Here is a 20,891-nt window from a genome sequence, read left to right on the forward strand (position 1 = left end):
CCAATAGCAGGCGTAGTCTCCGTCAGTAGTCTCGTAGGGACCACATCCAAAGGGCAAAATGAAGACTTAATTTATTTAACCATGTCAGTGAGTGTAAACAAAGACACTGGTGTGAATGAGCTGAGGGAGGAAGTATGAAATGATCTGTGAGTTAAAGGCTCTCGGACAGGTAGATTGTGAGGGTGGGAGCTATCAGTTTGTGATCTGATTTTTTCAATTTTTCCAGTAAAAAATATCTTAAACTGTTTGCAGAGGTCAGGTGAAGAATGCAAGTGATTGACAGAGACAGGAAATGCAGGGGACAGAGGACCTGGTCTGGACTCAGACCTGTTGGCTGTAGACTGTCAGGGTTCTTCTGAACAGACTCCTGTCAGTGTGTGGTCAGAAACACAATATAAAATTTGGCTAAGCTAACATTGCTAACACTTTAGCTGCTACAGAGTAGCTTTATGTCACATATCATTCACACACCTTGTTTCCATGTTTGAGCTTCAGCTTCAACCTTTTGTACACTGACTATGAGCCAATTGTTTAGCATCAAAACCTCTTCACCTGAAGATCTGTGAGAGACCTGTCAGCCAATCCTGTCCTGAGTTGGTACTGAACCACATGTTGATCTGATTCAGTGTGACTTCACTTCCTGATGATGTCATGATCTCTGATGTCCCTTCAGAATAAAACTCCAGAGAAACAGAGGCTGCAGAACTTCATTGAGAATCGTGTTTCTGATGTTTTACAGATCAGGGACCGGTCTGAGTCTGGACCACATCGAGTGGCCTCAGGGTAAGATCTATCATCCATCCATCATCATCCATCCATAATCATCCATCCATCTCATCTCTCTCTCTCTCTCTCTCTCTCTCTCTCTCTCTCTCTCTCTCTCTCTCTCTCTCTCTCTCTCTCTCTCTCTCTCCCTCTCCCTCTCCCTCCATCAGCTTCCCAGCACCTCCAGGATCATCCAAGCTCCTGCTCCCCCTCCCCTCTGTCCCACAGGAGATCTGTCTCTCCTGTCTCACCCCTCTTCCACAGGAGGTTTGTCTCTCCATTGTCTTCCAGACCTTCAGGAGGTGCAGGGGAGATGGAGATGGACCCCAGCAGAGACCCTTCTCCTCGTGCAGAGAGCTGTGGAGATGAACATGGTGGAGGTGGAGCACCCAGAGGACCTGGAAGTCCCGGCCATAGAAGACACCTGGTCACTGCTGACGGCAGGTGAGAGAGGGGATACTATTACTACTGCTACTACTACTATTAGTGCTACTATTACTACTACTACTACTGCTACTACTATTATTACTACTACTACTAGTGCTACTATTACTACTACGACTACTGCTACTATTACTACTGCTACTGCTACTACTACTAGTGCTACTATTACTACTACTAATACTGCTACTACTACTTCTGATGCTTCTGTACTAAAAGTAGTGATGGTCTGCCTTATATTAATTTTTTGGGGAAAAAAAAAAAAAACATCCCTTGGACAGGCGCCAGCTCCCATCGTTCACTTAAAAGAGCTGACTCGTTCGCGACCGACACATCACTGATACGTCCCTTCACTGCTCTCCTGAGACTGGGAAGCACTTGGTGACTGGTGGCGTAGAGTGTCAATCACATGACAATCCTGATATTTAATGCTGTGCTGGGTCGACAGATGTTTCAGTATGTTGCTGGTGTTTCCACCCTTGCTTGAAATCTTAGTGCCACAGACATTGCACGTTGCACTGTTGCGCACTGTATTGCGTCATTTTGTGTGAAATTAAGCCACACTTCCTCAAACCCTTAGTTGTTGTTCGCGCTGACTGCCTCTCGCGAAAGTGTGACGTCATTGTTTTGCAAGGCACGTGGAACTAAGTGGAAGGCATCGATAAGTGAATCGCTAAGCATAAATGCAAACGGATGCATGTGGATGGATCGAACCAGTTCAAACCGGTTCTCAACTGGAACTGTTTCTTGATTCTCATCCCTAACTAAAAGTAATACTAGTAACAATGATAATTTTGTGTCAGCTGAAGTAATAGAACTGAAAGGAGAGGAAGAGTCAGAGGTGAGTGCTGTAGGTAGCTGATGTGATGAATGAAAGAAAACTGCTGATCGTTCATGTGAATGTACTAAAAGCAGTTGGAATGTTCACACTTAGATTGAAAGGTGAAAGTTGTTAAGTAGATGCTACAGTGTTCTGGACAGTTTCTAAGGTTTTCATTAGATGTTTATTAATCATCATCAACATCATCATAATACTATATAGAGTATAATATATTAATAGTCTCTTTTCTTCATCAACATGTTCAAAATGTATTTTCAAATAAAAAAGTGGAGTAGAAACAGAGATAATGTTTGTTTATTTATAAAAAAGGACCCAAGACATATAAATATGTTCATGTTATCGATTATCTGCATCACAGACTGAACATCTCCATACACTAGTCTCGGTGTTTTTTTCCACAAGTCGCTGTGGACATGCTGCTGTCATCCAACATGCTGTTATTGTTTACTGTGCCTGTCTTCTTCTTCTCCTCCAGTTTGATGTCAGACTGGAAACAAACAACAACAGTTGTAGTGTTGTTATACTGCCCTCTATAGTCCTGTTAGAATCACATCTCCAGGACCTTTGACATCTTTGTACCTTCAGTCCTGCAGAACAACCAATACCGTCACAGTTTCAGAGTTGTAGCATGGACTTGGTTCTGAATGAGTTCTAGTGACAGTATTTTAAATGAGACCTGAAATGTGGGAAGTCTCTGACACTTAAACCAAGGCATGATGTATCTATAGATTATTACACATTTGAATAATAATCCTATTATGCATATTGGATATTCCATAATGTACTGTAGTGTTTTTGAAATGTTTTCTACAGTGAGCAGAGTTATTAAAAAGTTTATTGCTTTTGATTAAACTTCCTCAGCTTTCTTTAGATTCTGTAATTCCTGTGTTTTTTGCTTCTTTTGTCTCTTTTGATGCATTTTCAGATGAGATCTGTGGAGCAGTTAGAGATGCATCACTGTATGAAATGTGACCTATTAAATTTAGATGTGATTTGATTAGTGGAAGCGTTAGAGATCGAGACAGAAATAGAAAGATAGTAAAAGCAATCGAGGCGGGAAGAGAGGGAAGTTGATTAGAAGCAGCTGATATTATAAAGTGAGAAACACTCAATTACAGAAGACAGTGTCAGCCATATTCCAGTGTCTTATTTACCCGCTTTATTACGCTAAGAAGCAGCCTGACCTTTAAGGTGATATGAGAGAATTACAGGCGAATATCAGTCACTGCTTATTAAAGCAACACCTCATAACCTGCTGCCTTCATCTCTGAGCCTCATATCTGATAATGTGAGGCCACAACCTCAGGTTAAAACACCTGACCTGACTACACACAGGTGAAACTCTAATGAAACACACACTGAGATAATGTCACAGGAGTCCTGACCAATCACAGCCTCACTGACCACCAGCTCACCTGCTGCATTCATTATTTATATTTCAAACACACAGGATGTGTCTACCGCAGGAGACCCACATTTCAAAATACAAGTTATTTCCATACCTGATACTGTCGGGTTTATAAAGATTTGAGGTGTACTGGCCCTGCCCCGGGGCCAGGACCTGACCCTGGGGCTCATCCAGACTAAAACTGCACACCTCCACCTGATTTGTCCTTATTAATTATTAATCACAATCAACTTTGGCGAGCCTCATGCTCCACCCACAACATTCCCACATTTAACCATAAATGGACTTCCTGCACGTTCTCCTGTCAGCTTTATTTTTATAGATCCAAACTTTGGCATGGGAAGTGGCATACACCTCTTTCAGTCCCCATGATAGATGAGAACCCAGAGAACCTAGGGAACCCAGATCCTCATTCTGGCTCCATTGTCTGTCACTTCATATGAGTGTGTTTCTGCTGTTAAGAGTCGCTGGTGCAGAACCTCGGATCACATACAGAACCTCAGATCAAATACGGAACCTCAGATCAGAACAGATCCTCAGTTTAGAACAGAACCTCAGATCAAATACGGAACCTCAGATCAGAACAGATCTTCAGTTTAGAACAGAACCTCAGATCAAATACAGAACTTCAGATCAGAACAGAACCTTGGATTAGAACAGAACCTGAGCATTGCTATAGAGAAACCTGTTGGTTCTTAAACGTCTCTGTGACCTGGTCATGTATGTCACATGTGTGCCGTGTTGTTCTGCGGGTGGTGTCTGGTTCTAACTGGGTCCTGTTCTCCTCAGTCTTCATCAGGACGTCTCAGTTGGTGGACTCCAGAGTTTTGATCGAGACAGGAACATCTCGTTTCTCCTGAAGGAGCTTGACGCTCTGAGAGAACTCAACAAGAAGGTAAATACAGACACACACGACTCACCTGACACCTCACCTGAGACCTTGGTGTCAGGACTCAGTCCTACAGGTGTTTAATAAGTGAAGGAGATCAGGTGAAGCTCAGACATGTTGTTAGAGGAGTGAGGAGAGGAGGGCTCTGAAGAGAGCAGGTAAAACCAACAATGGATCTGAGAACATTTACTGGTGCCACTTCACAATAAGACGACCCTGATAAAGGATTAATGAATGGTTTATAACTAGTTTATTAATTAGCTTGTTAATACTTTATAAATCTTTTATAAGCTGTTACAACACATTAGATAAAATCTTTATCCGTACTGTTCAGCCTCATATCTCTGTTTTCTTCATCATCAGTGTTTGTAGCAGCTGCTTCATCACGTTTCTTCAGTTACTAACAATTAACCACCGTCAGCATCTTCATGGTCAAAGAGTTTGGCATATTAATAAATGATGTGTGTTTCACACACTACTAAAGGCTCCTGTCACCAGTTATAAGTGATAGTGAGTCATTATTCAGATTAATGAGTAGGAAGCATTAAGTTTATCTTGCCAAATAGTGTTCCTGTGTCAGTGTATGAAAACAGTGTTATAATTTGTTTATAATAGTTTATGATTTATAAAGTGTAACTGAATTGATAACCTTTTATTACCTTACCTTTACCGTATAAATCCTTGATAAAGGAAGTCTTATTGTGAAGTGGAACGATTGACCTGCTCCTCTTCTTTGTTTCTCAGGTTCATGAACATCTGAAGCTTTTCTTTCTCTCCTGTGACAGTGAACTGAGTCTGTTCTGACAAAAGATTCATTGGTAGTACATTATTGATACAACAGTAGTCACCAATCATAGAACGTCATGATGAAATCAGACGTTTATCTGAAAGATCCTGTGAAACACAGAAGAAGAAGAAGATCCTTACAACAACACAGAAGGTTCTGGTCCTGGTCTTGGCCTTGGTCCTGGTCCTTGAGAGAGGTCTTTACTAACACCTGACTGTCTTCTAGCTGCAGGACCAGCTGCTTCAGAAGGAGAAGGAGCTGCAGAGGAGGGAGGTGGAGGAGGAGCTGAGGGAGGAGCAGAGGGAGGCCCGAGGCTGGGAGAGACCTGCTGGTGAGGGGGGGTCACAGTTTACTCTCCTCTTAATCAGATCTGATCAAACCTCAACTTCTTAAATATTTGATTATTTTTCATGCACACTGTTTAATACCAACACTCACACACACACACACACACACACACTGTAATTAAAACAACAGCAGTGGTAACGAGGTGACAGTTAACGAGGCAGCTGTTAGTTTAACAGAACAGTGTGTGTGTTTAATATTGATTTAACTGAGCTGTGTGGGTATCTGTGTGTGTCTGTGTGTGTGTTATGTGTCTGTGTGTATTTCTATCTTTGTGAGGACCAGTTTGAATTACAGACCCAACAGAGTCAGGACATTTTTGTCGATCCTCACACCTTCAAAGATCTGAGGGTTCAGATCTGGTTTTAAGGTTCAGGTTAGAACTAGGTTCTGGTTAGATCCAGGTTCTGGTTAGAACCACAGAACTGAACAGAAACTTTTCAAATGAAATGACTAACAATAAACCCCTGATTTTAACAGTAACACCTCCTCTCCCCTCTCCTTTCCTCTCCTCTCCTCAGCGGTGTTGGAGGAGGTGTTGGCAGCTCAGAAGGACAGAGATCAGGCTCTGATGTCACGACTCCTGTTGGCCAATGAGGAGAGAGACGAGGCTCTGCTTCGTGCACGCCGACTACAGCAGGCTGCTGAGTATGACACACACACACGCACTCTCTCCTTCTCTCGCTCTCTCTCTCTGGGCTCTGATTGGTCCAGACAGAACGACATCAGGTTGTTAAATATGTTGTTTTTGCTGCAGACAGATTGATGATCAATAACTATATTGATCTTTATTGTTGACCTTTGACCTACAGAGTGTCTGTAAACACAGACCTGCAGGTTCAGGTCCTGGTCTTGTACTCGGTCGACCCTCTCTGGACACTGAACTGTCAGAGCTCCAGGTGCATTGCGGGTAATGTAGGCTCCATCCATCATGAGCCTGACATGAAGAATGTGTTGAGGAGACAGGTGTTTGTTTTTTTGTTTGTATATTCACTAATTTACATGTTTACTGTGTTTACCTGGTGGAAAACAACAACACCCCCCCCCAAATACACCAGAAAATCTAATTAGAGATAATAGTTGCTCTCTCCCTCACTCCTCCCCCGCCTCTCCCTGTCTCCCCCTGTCTCCGTTCCCCTCCTCCCCTCCCTCTTCATTATTCTCCACGTCGGTCTCGTTAAGAGCTGTGAAACGAGCTCTCGTCCTGTTCGAGGAGCCACCAAATACACCAGAAAATCTAATTAGAGATATTACACCCCCTCCTCCCCCTGACCCCCCTCCTCCTTCCTCCCTACACCACCACCCCCCCAGGATGAGAGGGTAATTGATTTTGGAGGCCACAATCCTTTTTATGAGGGACAGAATATGGAAGAGCATGTTCCATCTGTCAGTGTGTGTGTGTGTGTGTGTGTGTGTGTGTGTGTGTGTGTGTGTGTGTGTGTGTGTGTGTGTGTGTGTGTGTGTGTGTGTGTGTGCGCGCGTGCACGCGCGTGTGCGTGCGCGTGTGTGTGTGTGTTTTCCTAATGGAGAGAGCAGCCTGTAATACCTCTGTAAATGTGTGTGTTTTTGTGTGTTTTAGCTGAAGTGTGTGTATGAATAATGTGAATCTGCTGCTGTCACTGTTTGTTTTTCTACATTTTCTTTGTCAAACACTGTGAAGATCATCTTCATCTTCATCAGCTGATTCTTTTGTTCATAAAACCCGTTAGTATGACGATATCGTTTCCACTCAGTTACCTACAATTAAAGAATCACAGGCGCTTTTTGTTATTCACATTATCAATAATCAGCTAATTATTTATCCATTAATCAACTAATTCACTAATTAACTAATCCATTAAGTATAAAGTGAAGATGACTTACAGATTCTGATAGGACCAGGTGATTCAGTTCAGTCTGCAGAACCAGTTCAGTCGAAGAACCAGGAGAGTTTGAAGAACCATTTCAGTCGAAGAACCAGTGAAGTCGGAAGAACCAGTTAAGTCTGAAGAACCACTTCAGTCTGACGAACCAGGAGAGTCTGAAGAACCAGTTCAGTCTTGAGAGACAGTCCAGTCAAAGAACCAGGAGAGTTTGAAGAACCAGATCAGACTGAAGAAACGGGAGACTCTGAAGAACCAGTTCAGTCTGACGAACCAGGAAAGTCTGAAGAACCAGTTCAGTCTTAAGAAACAGTTCAAAGAACCAGCAGAGTTAGAAGAACCAGTTCAGCCTGAAGAAGCGGAAGAGTCTGAAGAATCAGGTGAGTTCGATGAACCAAGAGAGTCTGTAGAACCAGCTCTGTCTGTAGAACCAGTTCAGTCTGACGAACCAGGAGAGTCTGAAGAACCAGTTCGGTCTTAAGAACCAGGAGAGTTTGAAGAACCAGATGAGCCTGTAGAACCGGGAGAGTCTGAAGAACCAGTTCAGTCTTAAGAACTAGTCCAGTCAAAGAACCAGGAGAGTTTGAAGAACCAGTTCAGTCTGAAGAACCGGAAGAGTTTGAAGAACCAGTTCAGTCTGAAGAACCTGGAGAGTTTGAAGAACCAGTTCAGTGTGAAGAACCAGGGGAGTCTGAAGAATCAGGTGAGTTTGATGAACCAGGAGAGTCTGAAGAACCAGTTTAGTCGAAGAACCAGTTCAGGCTGAAGAACAACCAAGAGAGTTTGATGAACCAGGAGAGTCTGTAGAACCAGTTTAGTCGAAGAATCAGTTTAGTCTGAAGAACCAAGAGAGTTTGAAGAATCATTTCAGTTGAAGAACCAGTTCAGTCTGAAGAATCAGGTGAGTTCGATGAACCAGGAGAGTCTGAAGAACCAGTTTAGTCGAAGAACCAGTTCAGGCTGAAGAACAACCAAGAGAGTTTGATGAACCAGGAGAGTCTGTAGAACCAGTTTAGTCGAAGAATCAGTTTAGTCTGAAGAACCAAGAGAGTTTGAAGAATCATTTCAGTTGAAGAACCAGTTCAGTCTGACGAACCAGTTCAGTCTTAAGAACCAGATCAGCCTGAAGAACCAGGGGAGTCTGAAGAATCAGGTGAGTTCGATGAACCAGGAGACTCTGTAGAACCAGCTCAGTCTGTAGAACCAGTTCAGTCTTAAAAACCAGTCCAGTCAAAGAACCAGGAGAGTTTGAAGAACCAGATCACCCTGAAGAACCGGGAGAGTCTGAAAAACCAGGAGAGTTTGAAGAACCAGATTAGCCTGAAGAACTGGGAGAGTCTGAAGAACCAGGAGAGTTTGAGGAACCAGTTCAGTCGAAGAACAAGTTCAGTGTGTAGAACCAGTTCATTCTTAAAAACCAGCTCAGTCTGAAGAACCAGTTCAGTCTGGTGAACTTGGAGAGTTTAAAGAACCAGTTCAGTCTGAAGAACAAGTTTGATCTTGAGAATCAGTTCAGTCTTAAGAACCAGGAGAGTTTGAAGACCCTGTTAAATGTTGACACAGACGATTTGGTTCACAGTTTGTGGTTTTAGTATTGTTTTAGATAAGTGTTTCTCAAAGAGTGGTCCATGGACGACAGGCAGGCTTCAGACCACCGGTTGTTTTAAACTCAGTGTTTGTCAGACTGTGTGAGTGACCACTGAGCCGCGTCGAGAGTTGCATACGTGTTGTTTTCAGTGTTAAATTCAGTCATTTTTATTTTAATCAGCTGTTTGACAGTGTTTTTGGATGTGATTGTAACAGACTGGTGTGTGACTAAGACAGTTTATGTTTTATGATTTAAATGACAAAAATTATGAAAAATGTGATGAAGCTAACTGCTAGCTTCTCTGGGATTGAGCTAAATGTTTGTGGAGTGAGGTCGTCCATGAGTTTGATTATAATGGTTTGAGACACACTGAGTTAGGAACATGAAGAAGAACAGCTCCACCTGATAATCACCTGTGAACCCTCAGGCTAATGTCATGACCCACTCCAGAGATCCAGAACCTAAGGTTGGAAACTCTGCCCATGTCAGGAATAATTGAAAACAGCTGAGCTGAAGTCTGTGGATGTCTCTGTACATTTATCTGAAATGTTCTGTCTGATGTGAAACTTTTCCAAAATGAAGAATGAAGATTTTATTCTTACTTGGATCATTTGATCCACTAATGGCGGCGGCGGAGTTTCTGTTGAGTCAAGGTGTGAGTGGGAGGGTTAATGATGGCTGTGGAGCGAGCCGAGCCGAGCTGAGCTGAGCCGGGCTGGATGGGCTGTAAGCAGGGTGTTAGAGGAGCTTTATTGGAGGCGGCCGGTCTTTCATTACCTGCTGTTCCCTGCAGAGCGGAGCCGCCTCGGCCACCTTATTACAGTTTATTACAGCAAAACAGCAGCAGGCTAAATGAAAAGAGCTTCCCAGGAGGAGAGGCAGGAGATCAGCTAGTTACCAGCTCTACGTCCACCATTATGACTGCTGTCAGAGGGAGAAATAAACTCTGAACAGAGTCCGCTCAGCTTCACAGCGGTTTTAAAATGATGGAGAGTTTCAGGTGGACTTCAGGGAGAGCAGGACAAAATTACTGCACAGCTGCTGCAGCCGCGACGCTCAGGTCATCTACCAGGCTGCTGCAGAGGTCCAGGTTTAATTTGGTCAGCAGCAGGAACACTGGGGGGCGGGGGGTGGGGGCGTCTGCGCAGGGCCGGATTAAAATGAGGCCCTGATTCGCCCCCATCATCCTGTGTTCCCCAACTTATAAATGCAATTTTTTGAAAGAAAATGCAGTTTGTAAACTTAATAACAACCAAATATTTAGATTTAAAGCAAAATAATTGTTATACAGACTGAAAGGAAAACTGCAAGAGAGAGCTACAGACTGTAAAGGAGAAAGCAATGATCAAACACAGAGCAGGATCCTGAATATACTTTTAACATTGAACTGAAATAGAGACACGGCCTTCAGGTGAGATGTTTTCAGGTGAGACGCAGTTTTCAGGTGAGATGTTGGTATTTTTCAGGTGAGATGCTGATGGTAGTTTTCAGTTAAGATGTTGGTAGTTTTCAGGTAAGATGTTATTGGTAAGGATGTTGACAGTCATTTTCAGGTGGGATATCAGTAGTTTTCAGGTGAGATTTCTGTAGTTTTCAGATGAGATGTTGTTGGTAGTTTTCAGGTGGGATGTTGGTAGTTTTCAGATGATACAGTAGTTTTCAGATGAGATGTTGTTGGTAGTGTTCAGGTGGGATGTTGGTAGTTTTAGGATGAGATGTTGGTAGTTTTCAGGTGGGATGTTGTTAGTTTTCTGGTGAGATGTTGGTAGTTTTCAGATGAGATGCTGTTGGTAGTGTTCAGGTGGGATGTTGGTAGTTTTAGGGTGAGATGTTGATGGTAGTTTTCAGGTGAAATGTTGGTAGTTTTCAGATGAGAAGCTGTTGGTAGTGTTTAGGTGGGATGTTGGTAGTTTTAGGGTGAGATGTTGATGGTAGCTTTCAGGTCGAATGTTAGTAGTTTTCAGGTGAGATGTTGGTAGTTTTCAGATGAGATGCTGTTGGCAGTGTTCAGTTGGGATGTTGGTAGATTTCAGATGAGATGTTGGTAGTTTTCAGGTGAGATGTTGGTAGTTTTGAGGTGAGATATTGGTATTTTTCAGGTGAGATGTTGGTAGTTTTCAGGTGAGATGTCGGTAGTTTTCAGATGAGATGTTGTTAGTTTTTAGGTGGGATGTTGTTAGTTTTATGATGAGATGTTGATGCTAGTTTTCAGGTAAGATGTTGACGGTAGTTTTCAGGTGATATGTTGGTAGTTTTCAGATGAGATGCTGTTGGTAGTTTTCAGGTGGGATGTTGATGGTAGTGTACAGGTGAAATGTTGACGGTAGTTTTCAGGTGATATGTTGGTAGTCTTCAGGTAAGATGTTGTTGGTAGTGTTCAGTTGGGACGTTGGTAGTTTTAGGGGGAGATGTTGATGGTAGTTTTCAGGTGGGATGTTGGTAGTCTTCAGGTAAGATGTTGTTGGTAGTGTTCAGTTGGGACGTTGGTAGTTTTAGGGGGAGATGATGGTAGTTTTCAGGTGGGATGTTGGTAGTCTTCAAATGAGACAGTAGTTTTCAGATGAGATGTTGTTGGTAGTTTTCAGGTGAGATGTTGGTAGTTTTCAGGTGAGATGTTGGTAGTTTTCAGGTGAGATATTGGTATTTTTTCAGGTGAGATGTTGGTAGTTTTCAGGTGAGATGTCTGTAGTTTTCAGATGAGATGTTAGGTTTTAGATGGGATTTTGTTAGTTTTATGATGAGATGCTGTTGGTAGTTTTCAGGTGGGACGTTGATGGTAGTTTTCAGGTAAGATGTTGATGGTAGTTTTCAGGTGATATGTTGGTAGTTTTCAGATGAGATGCTATTGGTAGTTTTCAGGTGGGATGTTGATGGTAGTTTTCAGGTGAGATGTTGGTAGTTTTCAGGTGAGATGTTGTTGGTAGTTTTCAGGTGAGATGTTGGTAGTCTTCAGGTAAGATGTTGTTGGTAGTGTTCAGTTGGGACGTTGGTAGTTTTAGGGGGAGATGTTGATGGTAGTTTTCAGGTGGGATGTTGGTAGTCTTCAAATGAGACAGTAGTTTTCAGATGAGATGTTGTTGGTAGTTTTCAGGTGAGATGTTGGTAGTTTTCAGGTGGGATGTTGATGGTAGTTTTCAGGTAAGATGTTGATGGTAGTTTTCAGGTGATATGTTGGTCATTTTCAGATGAGATGCTGTTGGTAGTTTTCAGGTGGGATGTTGATGGTAGTTTTCAGGTAAGATGTTGACGGTAGTTTTCAGTTGATATGTTGGTAGTTTTCAGATGAGATGTTGTTGGTAGTGTTCAGGTAGGATGTTGGTAGTTTTCAGATGAGATGTTGTTGGTAGTGTTCAGGTAGGATGTTGGTAGTTTTCAGATGAGATGTTGTTGGTAGTTTTCAGGTGGGATGTTGGTAGTCTTCAAATGAGACAGTAGTTTTCAGATGAGATGTTGTTGGTAGTTTTCAGGTGAGATGTTGGTAGTTTTCAGGTGAGATATTGGTATTTTTCAGGTGAGATATTGGTATTTTTCAGGTGAAATGTTGATAGTTTTCAGATGAGATGTTGTTGGTAGTTTTAGGATGAGATGTTGTTGGTAGTTTTCAGGTTGGATGTCGTTAGTTTTCAGGTGAGATGTTGGTAGTTTTCAAGTGAGATGTTGGTAGTATTTAGATGAGATGTTGTTGGTAGTGTTCAGTAGGGATGTCAGTAGATTTCAGGTGAGATGTTGTTAGTTTTTAGGTGGGATGTTGTTAGTTTTATGATGAGATGTTGATGCTAGTTTTCAGGTAAGATGTTGACGGTAGTTTTCAGGTGATATGTTGGTAGTTTTCAGATGAGATGCTGTTGGTAGTTTTCAGGTGGGATGTTGATGGTAGTTTACAGGTGAGATGTTGACGGTAGTTTTCAGGTGATATGTTGGTAGTTTTCAGGTAAGATGTTGTTGGTAGTGTTCAGTTGGGACGTTGGTAGTTTTAGGGGGAGATGTTGATGGTAGTTTTCAGGTGGGATGTTGGTAGTCTTCAGGTAAGATGTTGATGGTAGTTTTCAGGTGATATGCTGGTAGTTTTCAGATGAGATGTTGTTGGTAGTGTTCAGGTGGGATGTCAGTCATTTTCAGATGACATGTTGGTAGTTTTCAGATGAGATGTTGTTGGCAGTTTTAGGATGAGATGTTGGTAGTTTTCAGGTGAGATGTTAATGGTAGTTTTGAGATGAGATGTTGTTAGTAGTTTTCAGGTGGGATGTTGGTAGTTTTCAGATGAGACGGTAGTTTTCAGGTGAGATGTTTTTCTGCTGATAGTTAGCAAAGAATCAGTAGGATAAACAGACTGTATCTTGCCAACAACACTGAAACTGTCTGTCTGTTTTCAGGTTGGAGAGGTCTAACCTGTTGGACTCTGACATGGTAAAAACACTAAGTGTTTGTTTGTATTCAGTAGTTTTAATGTGTTATTGATAATCTGATGAGTTTCCTGTTTGTTATGGTCAGGATGTGGATGAGCTCCTTCAGTGTGTCTGTGATGCCAATTCCGTCCAGGAAGTCGAACAGTTCGGTTTAATTCTGGTCCAGCGTCTGCAGTTGGCACGGCAACGACGGAATGACATCACTGCTCAGGAGATGAAGGCTGTAATGGAGGAGAGAGACGGTTCTGTCGCTAGGGTGAGTCCACTTGCCTGTCTGTCTGAGTCCACTTACCTGTCTGTCAGAGTCCACTAGCCTGTCAGACTGAGCTCCCTCTGTGCTGTATCCAGTAAAGTTTGTATCCAGTGTGTCTGTGGGACAGAGGATGAGGAGACGGCAGTGAAGAGCGAATGTCCTCTTTGACTCTGTCAGACCAACAAACACTGAGATGTTATTCAACACCAACAGTTTGCCCTTTGATATCGAGTAAGTCAGATCAGCTTGTAGACACCATCACTCAGGATTTACTCAGAGACATTAAAGTGGCTTAAAGAGGCGTCCCACCCTCAGTGTGACGTCAGAGGAAAATGGCTGCCGTGTGAAAATGGTCTTTGAGGCTCCGGCTGCTGCCATGATAAGAGCTGAGGAAAGGAGCTTCAGTGCTTCCTATCTTATCTCCTTTAGGAAACACTGGAGCTTCCTTTACCAAAGGAAAGGGGAAATGCTGTCACATAATTCCTTGCTTCAGCAACATTTAAAGCGACACCATTGTAGTGTGACCACAGCAGAGCCATATAAATGTAGAAACAACAGAGCAGTTGTTTTATGTTTTATGGAAATCCTTGTCTGATCAACTGAAGCCCAGATCCATAAATATAGATTTATTTTTTTTTAAATCCAGTCAGGAGTCATCATGAAGAACAAGCAGATGAATTTATAGTTAACAATATCATCATCATAACTAAATACTATAGTCTATACATTAATGTCGTTTCACTAAATCCTCTTCCGTTGTGTAAAGACCTAAAAATGAATTTGCTCTAGTTAACAGTTATATAGAAATGTCAGGAAAGTATAAACTTCTGTCTGAATATCATTAATTCTCAGCTCATTATTTCTATTTAATCATTATTATAATGGCTCAACTTTCTCCATTTGTATTTTTCTTATTTCAACTTTTCATCCTGTTTGTTTCTGTGGTTAAAGGAGGATTCATCCTCCATGTGTTATAAATAAAGTTAGTTAAAGAAAAATCTTAATGTAAGTTCAGCCGGATTCTTTTCCTCAGGTCCAGACCCAGATACTGTCCTGTACAGACCTGGAACTATAACCTACAAATGATAGAGAATTATTATTATTATTATTATTATTATTATTATTATTATTATTATTATTATTATTATTATTATTATATAGTATTATATTATTTAAACTTTTGGCTCCTGCAGAGGTCAATGTTCATGTTTAAAACAGAAAAGTTGAATGAATATGTTAAATGAGATGATTGGAGGAAGGAGGAGGAGCTGGGTCGTCCTTTCCCTGAGCAGAACCAGATTCCAGGTTCAGATCAGTCAGGAACAGACTTCAGTCTGCTTTATAAGAATTATCTTATCAGACAATAACATCAGTGTATGTGATGGAATGGTGGCATTATAATGAACCAGTGGCCCCTCCCTCGCTGTCTACAACATGTCCTTGTCGATAATGTCAGAGATATGTGAAGTGTCTGATCTGAGGATCTGGTTCTTGTACTCTTGAAAGACTTGTCTTCCTGGTCTCCTGTGTTCCTGCAGGTCTCAGTCTGATTATGTGGTTTTTATTGAGTCCTGTTGCTTCAGTCTGTCTGCAGGAAACACGTCTCTAAGTCGCCTGTTTAACCCAGTTTGCGTGGCGCAGCGCGGCGCTCACTGTGGCCGCCAGATGACGGTGGCCTCCGCAGCCAAAACCTCAAATATTTGCAGTTTGAATTTGAACATGAATATTTTGAATGATGTGAAAACAAAGTGGTGTGGAGACAAATATTGAGTCGACCTGACAACGCTGACATGGAGGCTGATGTTTGCTCAACACCTGCTGTTTATACACCTGTGTGTGTGTGTGTGTGTGTGTGTGTGTGTGTGTGTGTGTGTGTGTGTGTGTGTGTGTGTGTGTGTGTGTGTGTGTGTGTGTGTGTGCGTCCGCGTCCGCAGTTCTCATACTGGCTGTATATGTGTGTTATTTGAATGTAATCTCTGTGGAGGCACGGGTTGTTAAATCAGATGTTCTGCAGGTGTGTTTCCTGATCAGAGAACAGCGTCGTTGTTCCACCTGGATGACATCACTAGGATGATATCAGCTGAAGGGTTAGATAGATGAGGCCGGAACATGAGTTCAGATGCAGCCTGACTCACACCAGGTTCCTGGTCCAGGGAGGCTGTTCTGGACTCAGAACCCAGCCACATTAAAGCTGCTCCTTAATCTGAGAGGTTCAAGCAAATCTAATCACCTGATGTGCGTTTAGATGTAAACATTTAGATTAACGGCCTTAATGTGGTCCAGAGTTTAATGAGATATTATAGCTGTGTTTCCACTAACAGCAAATATGGCATAAATGAACAGTAAATAAAAGTTCAGTGGAAACTAGTATCAAAACAACAACAAATAATTCAAAAACAACAACAACAAATACTAGAAACAAACAAACAAACAGAAGAAGATTAAAAAAGTCTTTTGCAAACTGTACATGCAAAACCAGGTCCATGCAGTAGTTGTTCTGGAGCTTTCGGTCATGTTCCATGTTTTTCATCTGCATAGTAGTTATTAAATTTTGTGAGCACATTAAAGGCACTGATGGTTCATTCAATGTGTCTATTCTCTGGTGCTTCGTCAGCCAGATTCTTCTCTCAGGTTTTCATCAGATCAGAGTTTTTGATAAAAATCAGGATAAAGTGTCAATAAATCATCAATAAATGAGGAAGATCCAGAATCTGATTAAAAAGTTTAAGTCTGAAGAAGAAAATCCAGACTTTCCATTTCTGCCCATTTCTCCTCTGGAGGCTGATTATTATCGAAGTTCAGTTCACAGAGTTTATTACAAAAACCTGCAGAGTGCTGGATTTATTACCCACAATTCATCTGGATTCATATACTGCTCTCTGTGGGAGGATACGGGGGGGGGGGGGGGGGGGTGGTCTAAGAGAGCAGAACTAGTGGAAATGAAAAAAGATGAGAGGTCTGACTGATGGAGGGATGACAGAGAGAGAGGGGGTGGAGCTCCCAGTATGCTTTGTGGCGGGTGGTAGGCTCAGATGCTCCGCCTCCTCCTGATGCGCCTGATAAAAAGAAAAAAAGATCAGATCAGAAACCTTCATCTATTCCCTCACTGTGACTGACAGACTGCTGTCACCACGGCAACGGACCTGCAGTAGCACGGTAACCATGGCAACAGTTGTCAGGGGAGCAGAGAAGGAGGGATGTAATGGTACTTTACAAGTGCAGCTATAACTCTGCAAGAACAAGTGGTACCTGCACAGGTGATGAAAGAAATGAAGCGGGTATTGTTGTGAATCAAACCTTCAAACCTGAATCAGTTTCAACACACCTCCAGCTTTAATTTTCCTGCCACTGTCCCCTAAAACCCCTCTTCCCAAACCCCCTTCTCCTACACCCCCCCCACACACACACACAAATACAAATGTGTTGTGGTGTTAACCCCACCAAACTCATGGCTGAATTCGTATCAGTTCAGTATCGCCCACCCCTCTTTCACTAACCCCATACTCTATCGTTGCTCCTCCATCTTTTAACACCCCGCCCCTCAGCGTTAACACCACCCCTCCACGGTAACACCTTAATCCCGCCCTCGCTCTGCTGCTGCGCTGCACTGAAATATGTTTCAAATGCCGCCGTAATCCTCAGAGGAGAAGAAGAAGAGAGACAGCACTCCACGCTGGAGAATCCCCCCCCACCCCCATCGTTCACCGATCCCTCGCTCCCTCTCCTCATCTCTCAGGGATTATCTCCCACCGCATCCAGGACTTCTGGGAAATATTAGAAAAGAGGGAGAGGGGTCTCCCAGTCATTGTCTACCTCACTCTCCCGCTCTCTCTCTCCAGCTGTCTCTTATGACAGCTGCAGGTTTCTGCTTTTTATTGAGTTAATATCAGATAATTACAGGTTATTACAGGTTATTAAAGCTCAGCTGGACCAGCTCGACTCCACACGCTCTGAAGGCAGTATTCACAGAGAGGTTGTCGGTTTGATTCCCAGGGGCAGGCAGCTCTTTCAACAGGGTGTCTGCAGGTCCAGTTAACACTAGTTATAACTTTTACCATCAACAGACGGACATTAGGATAAAAAACAATCAAGAAATCAATTATTCATTCATCTCTTACCTGGGTCGAGACATGGACAAACACCATATAGATTCATGCACTTATAACTGTAGACCTCTTTATATATCCCACGTCAGTCTATGAATGGTCTGACTGTCAAACAGCTGTGGAATTACAGAATCAGTCTTATGTTGGTGAACGACCATCCAGCTGTTTGAGTTCATTTCCTGAGGGGACATAAACAGCTGGATGACGGTAAGGCTTCAGTTCACAGACCCTGTAGTTTGTGAGTCATTTGTGTGTTTGTTTGTTTGTCAACATGATGATGCAAAAAGTACTGAAATGATTTGTACCAAACTTGTTGGAGGGGTGGGCCCTGCTCCAGGGAAGACCCTATTACATTTCCGTACTGATCCAGTTAAAGGAACGGCTCCAGGAATCCAGATAATAATCTGGATTAATATCAGATAACGCTGGACAAGTACAGTTGTAACAAGTACACCTCTGTGGGTTCACTATTTTCTTCCACCAGATCCAGTGGCCTTGAGCTGAGGTCTTCAGTTTAGATTTGTCTCTGGTCCAGGTCCTGATTGGTCAAGCTCCTTACTGGTCCAGGTCCTGGTCTTTACTGGTCCAGGTCCTGACTGGTCCAGCTCTTTACTGGTCCAGGTCCTGACTCGTCAGATATGTCAGTGTCTGTACTAAATGTAAAAAAGGGATCGCATCTTCAAATGTGTTGTCTTCAATTCACTTTGAATAATTTTTCTGTTGATTGGCTAATCAATTAATGGATGAGTCATTTTGGCTCGATAAGTGTTAATATATTTAATAAATCAGATATATTTAATATCTTCATGTAGATTCCCTTGTACACTTTCAGGTGTTTCCTCTGTGGTGATGACATCATCAGTCCTGTCAGCAGGTGTGACTTCCTGTCTTCACTCTGCAGCTCATCATGTGTGTAGTGTGGGAGATATGAGGTTCTGCTGATCAAACTGATCAGATCAATAACCCTTATTGTTTCTCTGCAGTGTAAACGTCTGGAACAGGATCTGATTCAGGAGAGAGAGCAGAGGGCAACCAAGGTAAACACACACACACTCTCTCACTTGCATATTAACTGGTATCCCTGTGTTGAATGGTGATGATGGGATGTCTTCTCTATCGTCATGACAACCTGCCGTGGAGACACTGCAGCTTTTGTTTGCAAACAACTTATTATTCAAACAAGGTGTGTGTGTGTTTGCATAGTTTTGTTTCACTGTACTTGTGGGGCTCGACGGTTTCATGGACCCCACACCATCAGATAGCTGGTTGTTTAGGGTTCAGACTTTAGGGAACAATTTAGGATCGGGTTTAGATTCAGGGCTGGCAATCCTTTGTGTCAGTGTCCTCACAACTAAAGAAAGACAGCCATGTATTACTCTTTGTGTATCAGAGCTTTGTTTTTTGTTCTTTCCATGTGACAACCCCTCAGATTTATCTGATGGCCCTTTGGAGGTGCCCGACCTCTATGTTTGGAATCAGTGGACTGAACTATCTAAGAATATCTGACCTAGTTAAAGCAGCTGTAACAGTCACATGACTCAAAATCAATGATCTGATCAGTCACAGTTTACATCACTGGAAGTACTTTTACTGTGACACTGTGACTACAGGAAGTAGAACATGGCATGAAATGTAAACTAAAGAACTAATGAACGTCCCCACTGACTTCATGGAGTTGTTTTATTTGTTTACTCAGTGAAACTTCACCATCTGATGTTTGTTACAACGGTTCTAACTTTAAACAGGACACACAGCAAACAGCTGATCTGATCTCTCAGTTTAATAACAACCTGGATGTCACTTCCTGGTTTTCAACCTTGGTCCAATATCGATTCATCTATTGATTCATTCATTCATTCTTCCAACAACTTTCATACATGAATATAATCAGTTATTTATTTATTCCATCTTTCAATAATTCTGTTATTGACTGGTGCTGAACTGTAGCTTCCTGTTGTGTTGATATCTTCAGTGGAATCAGTAGAATTAGTCAAATCAGAAGAATCAGTGAAATCAGTAGTGGTTTTCTCTGTCCTTACTGCTGTCTCTGTCTTCCTGCTGCAGCTTTGACTGCGTCTGTTTTCTTCTGTGAAATACATTAAATTTTGTTATTAATGTAGCGCTCGCTCTTTTTTCTGTGAAGTCTGTTAATTAGGCTGGAGGCTCCGGGGGGATTACAGTGTGGATAGCTTTTTAATTTCACACAGAAACACCAACAGCTGCCGTTAAACCAAGCGACAGACAGTCACAGAGCTGCTGAAAACCCCCGAGCTGAGGCCAGAAACCAAAACTTTAGACCAGACCTTTAGACCAGACCATTGAAACGGACCTTTAAAGCCGAGACCGAGGACTCACTTATGAAACGGTGGAGGATCCAGACTGAAACTGTGCACATGCACACCTCCACACAATTTCTCTTTATTAATCACAATCAACTTGAAAATGTGCCACTTTGGCGAGCTTCATGCTCCGCCCACAACACTCCTACGTTTAACCATAAATGGTCAAATCCCTGATGAAGTTTAATCTACATATTGTTGGAGAATGGAGGCAATGATACAACAAGTGCAAGAGGAGGAGGAGGAAGACAAGGAGGAGGCTGATCACATCACACTAAACATCTCAACAACGTAAACACTCTTGAACCAAACCAACAGACCATTAAACTGGATCTTTAAACCAGACCTTTACTCTTAAACTGGACCTGTAGAACCAAACCACCAGCCTGGTAAAACTAGAAAAGATGAAGCTCTGAGAACAAAATTAGTTGAAGCACTGAAAGAAACTGAAGTGTTTCCTTCCACAAGTGCTGGAAGAGGTTAAATTTAAGGTGGACACTGAATGAAGTGGGAGCTTGACTATGAATACTAGGTGAAGCTGAAAGGAGTCGAAATGTCAGTTTTCATTGAAGGAACAAACTGGTGTCAGTTCAAGTGTAAACTGAAGACCCAAAGTTTCACTGCACTTCTAAGTGCTAAAAGTTTGAAACATTAGTGGATGAAGTGTCAGCAGTAAAAGGACTTGAAGTGTCGGCTATAAGAGGACTTGAAGTGTTAGCAGTAAGAGGACTTGAAGTGTCATTAGTAAGAGGACTTGAAGTGTCAGCAGTAAGAGGACTTGAAGTGTCAGCAGTAAGAGGACTTGAAGAGTCATTAGTAAGAGAACTTAAAGTTTTGTAAGTAAGAGGACTTAAATTGTTG

General features: G+C 42.3%; 1 protein-coding gene across 5 annotated transcripts in view; it reads left to right on the forward strand.

The window, feature by feature from the left end:
- Positions 1-20,891, forward strand: part of mipol1 (mirror-image polydactyly 1) — a 44,860-nt gene that overhangs the window by 12,632 nt on the left and 11,337 nt on the right. For 3 of the 5 annotated variants that reach the window (XR_008829436.1, XM_056394408.1, XM_056394406.1), the window contains exons 4-11: positions 674-783; positions 936-1,209; positions 4,245-4,350; positions 5,357-5,462; positions 5,998-6,124; positions 13,300-13,333; positions 13,418-13,588; positions 18,675-18,728. Coding sequence is in view for 4 of the 5 variants with exons in the window: in XM_056394408.1 (XP_056250383.1) it covers positions 674-783; positions 936-1,209; positions 4,245-4,350; positions 5,357-5,462; positions 5,998-6,124; positions 13,300-13,333; positions 13,418-13,588; positions 18,675-18,728 (982 nt within the window). In the remaining variant the exon portion in view is untranslated. The remainder of the gene's footprint in view (positions 1-673; positions 784-935; positions 1,210-4,244; positions 4,351-5,356; positions 5,463-5,997; positions 6,125-13,299; positions 13,334-13,417; positions 13,589-18,674; positions 18,729-20,891) is intronic. The other 2 variants (XM_056394407.1, XM_056394409.1) reach the window with 2 other exon arrangements.

This window comes from Seriola aureovittata, chromosome 13 (genome assembly GCF_021018895.1).
Source record: "Seriola aureovittata isolate HTS-2021-v1 ecotype China chromosome 13, ASM2101889v1, whole genome shotgun sequence".
NCBI classification, from domain to species: Eukaryota; Metazoa; Chordata; class Actinopteri; order Carangiformes; family Carangidae; genus Seriola; species Seriola aureovittata.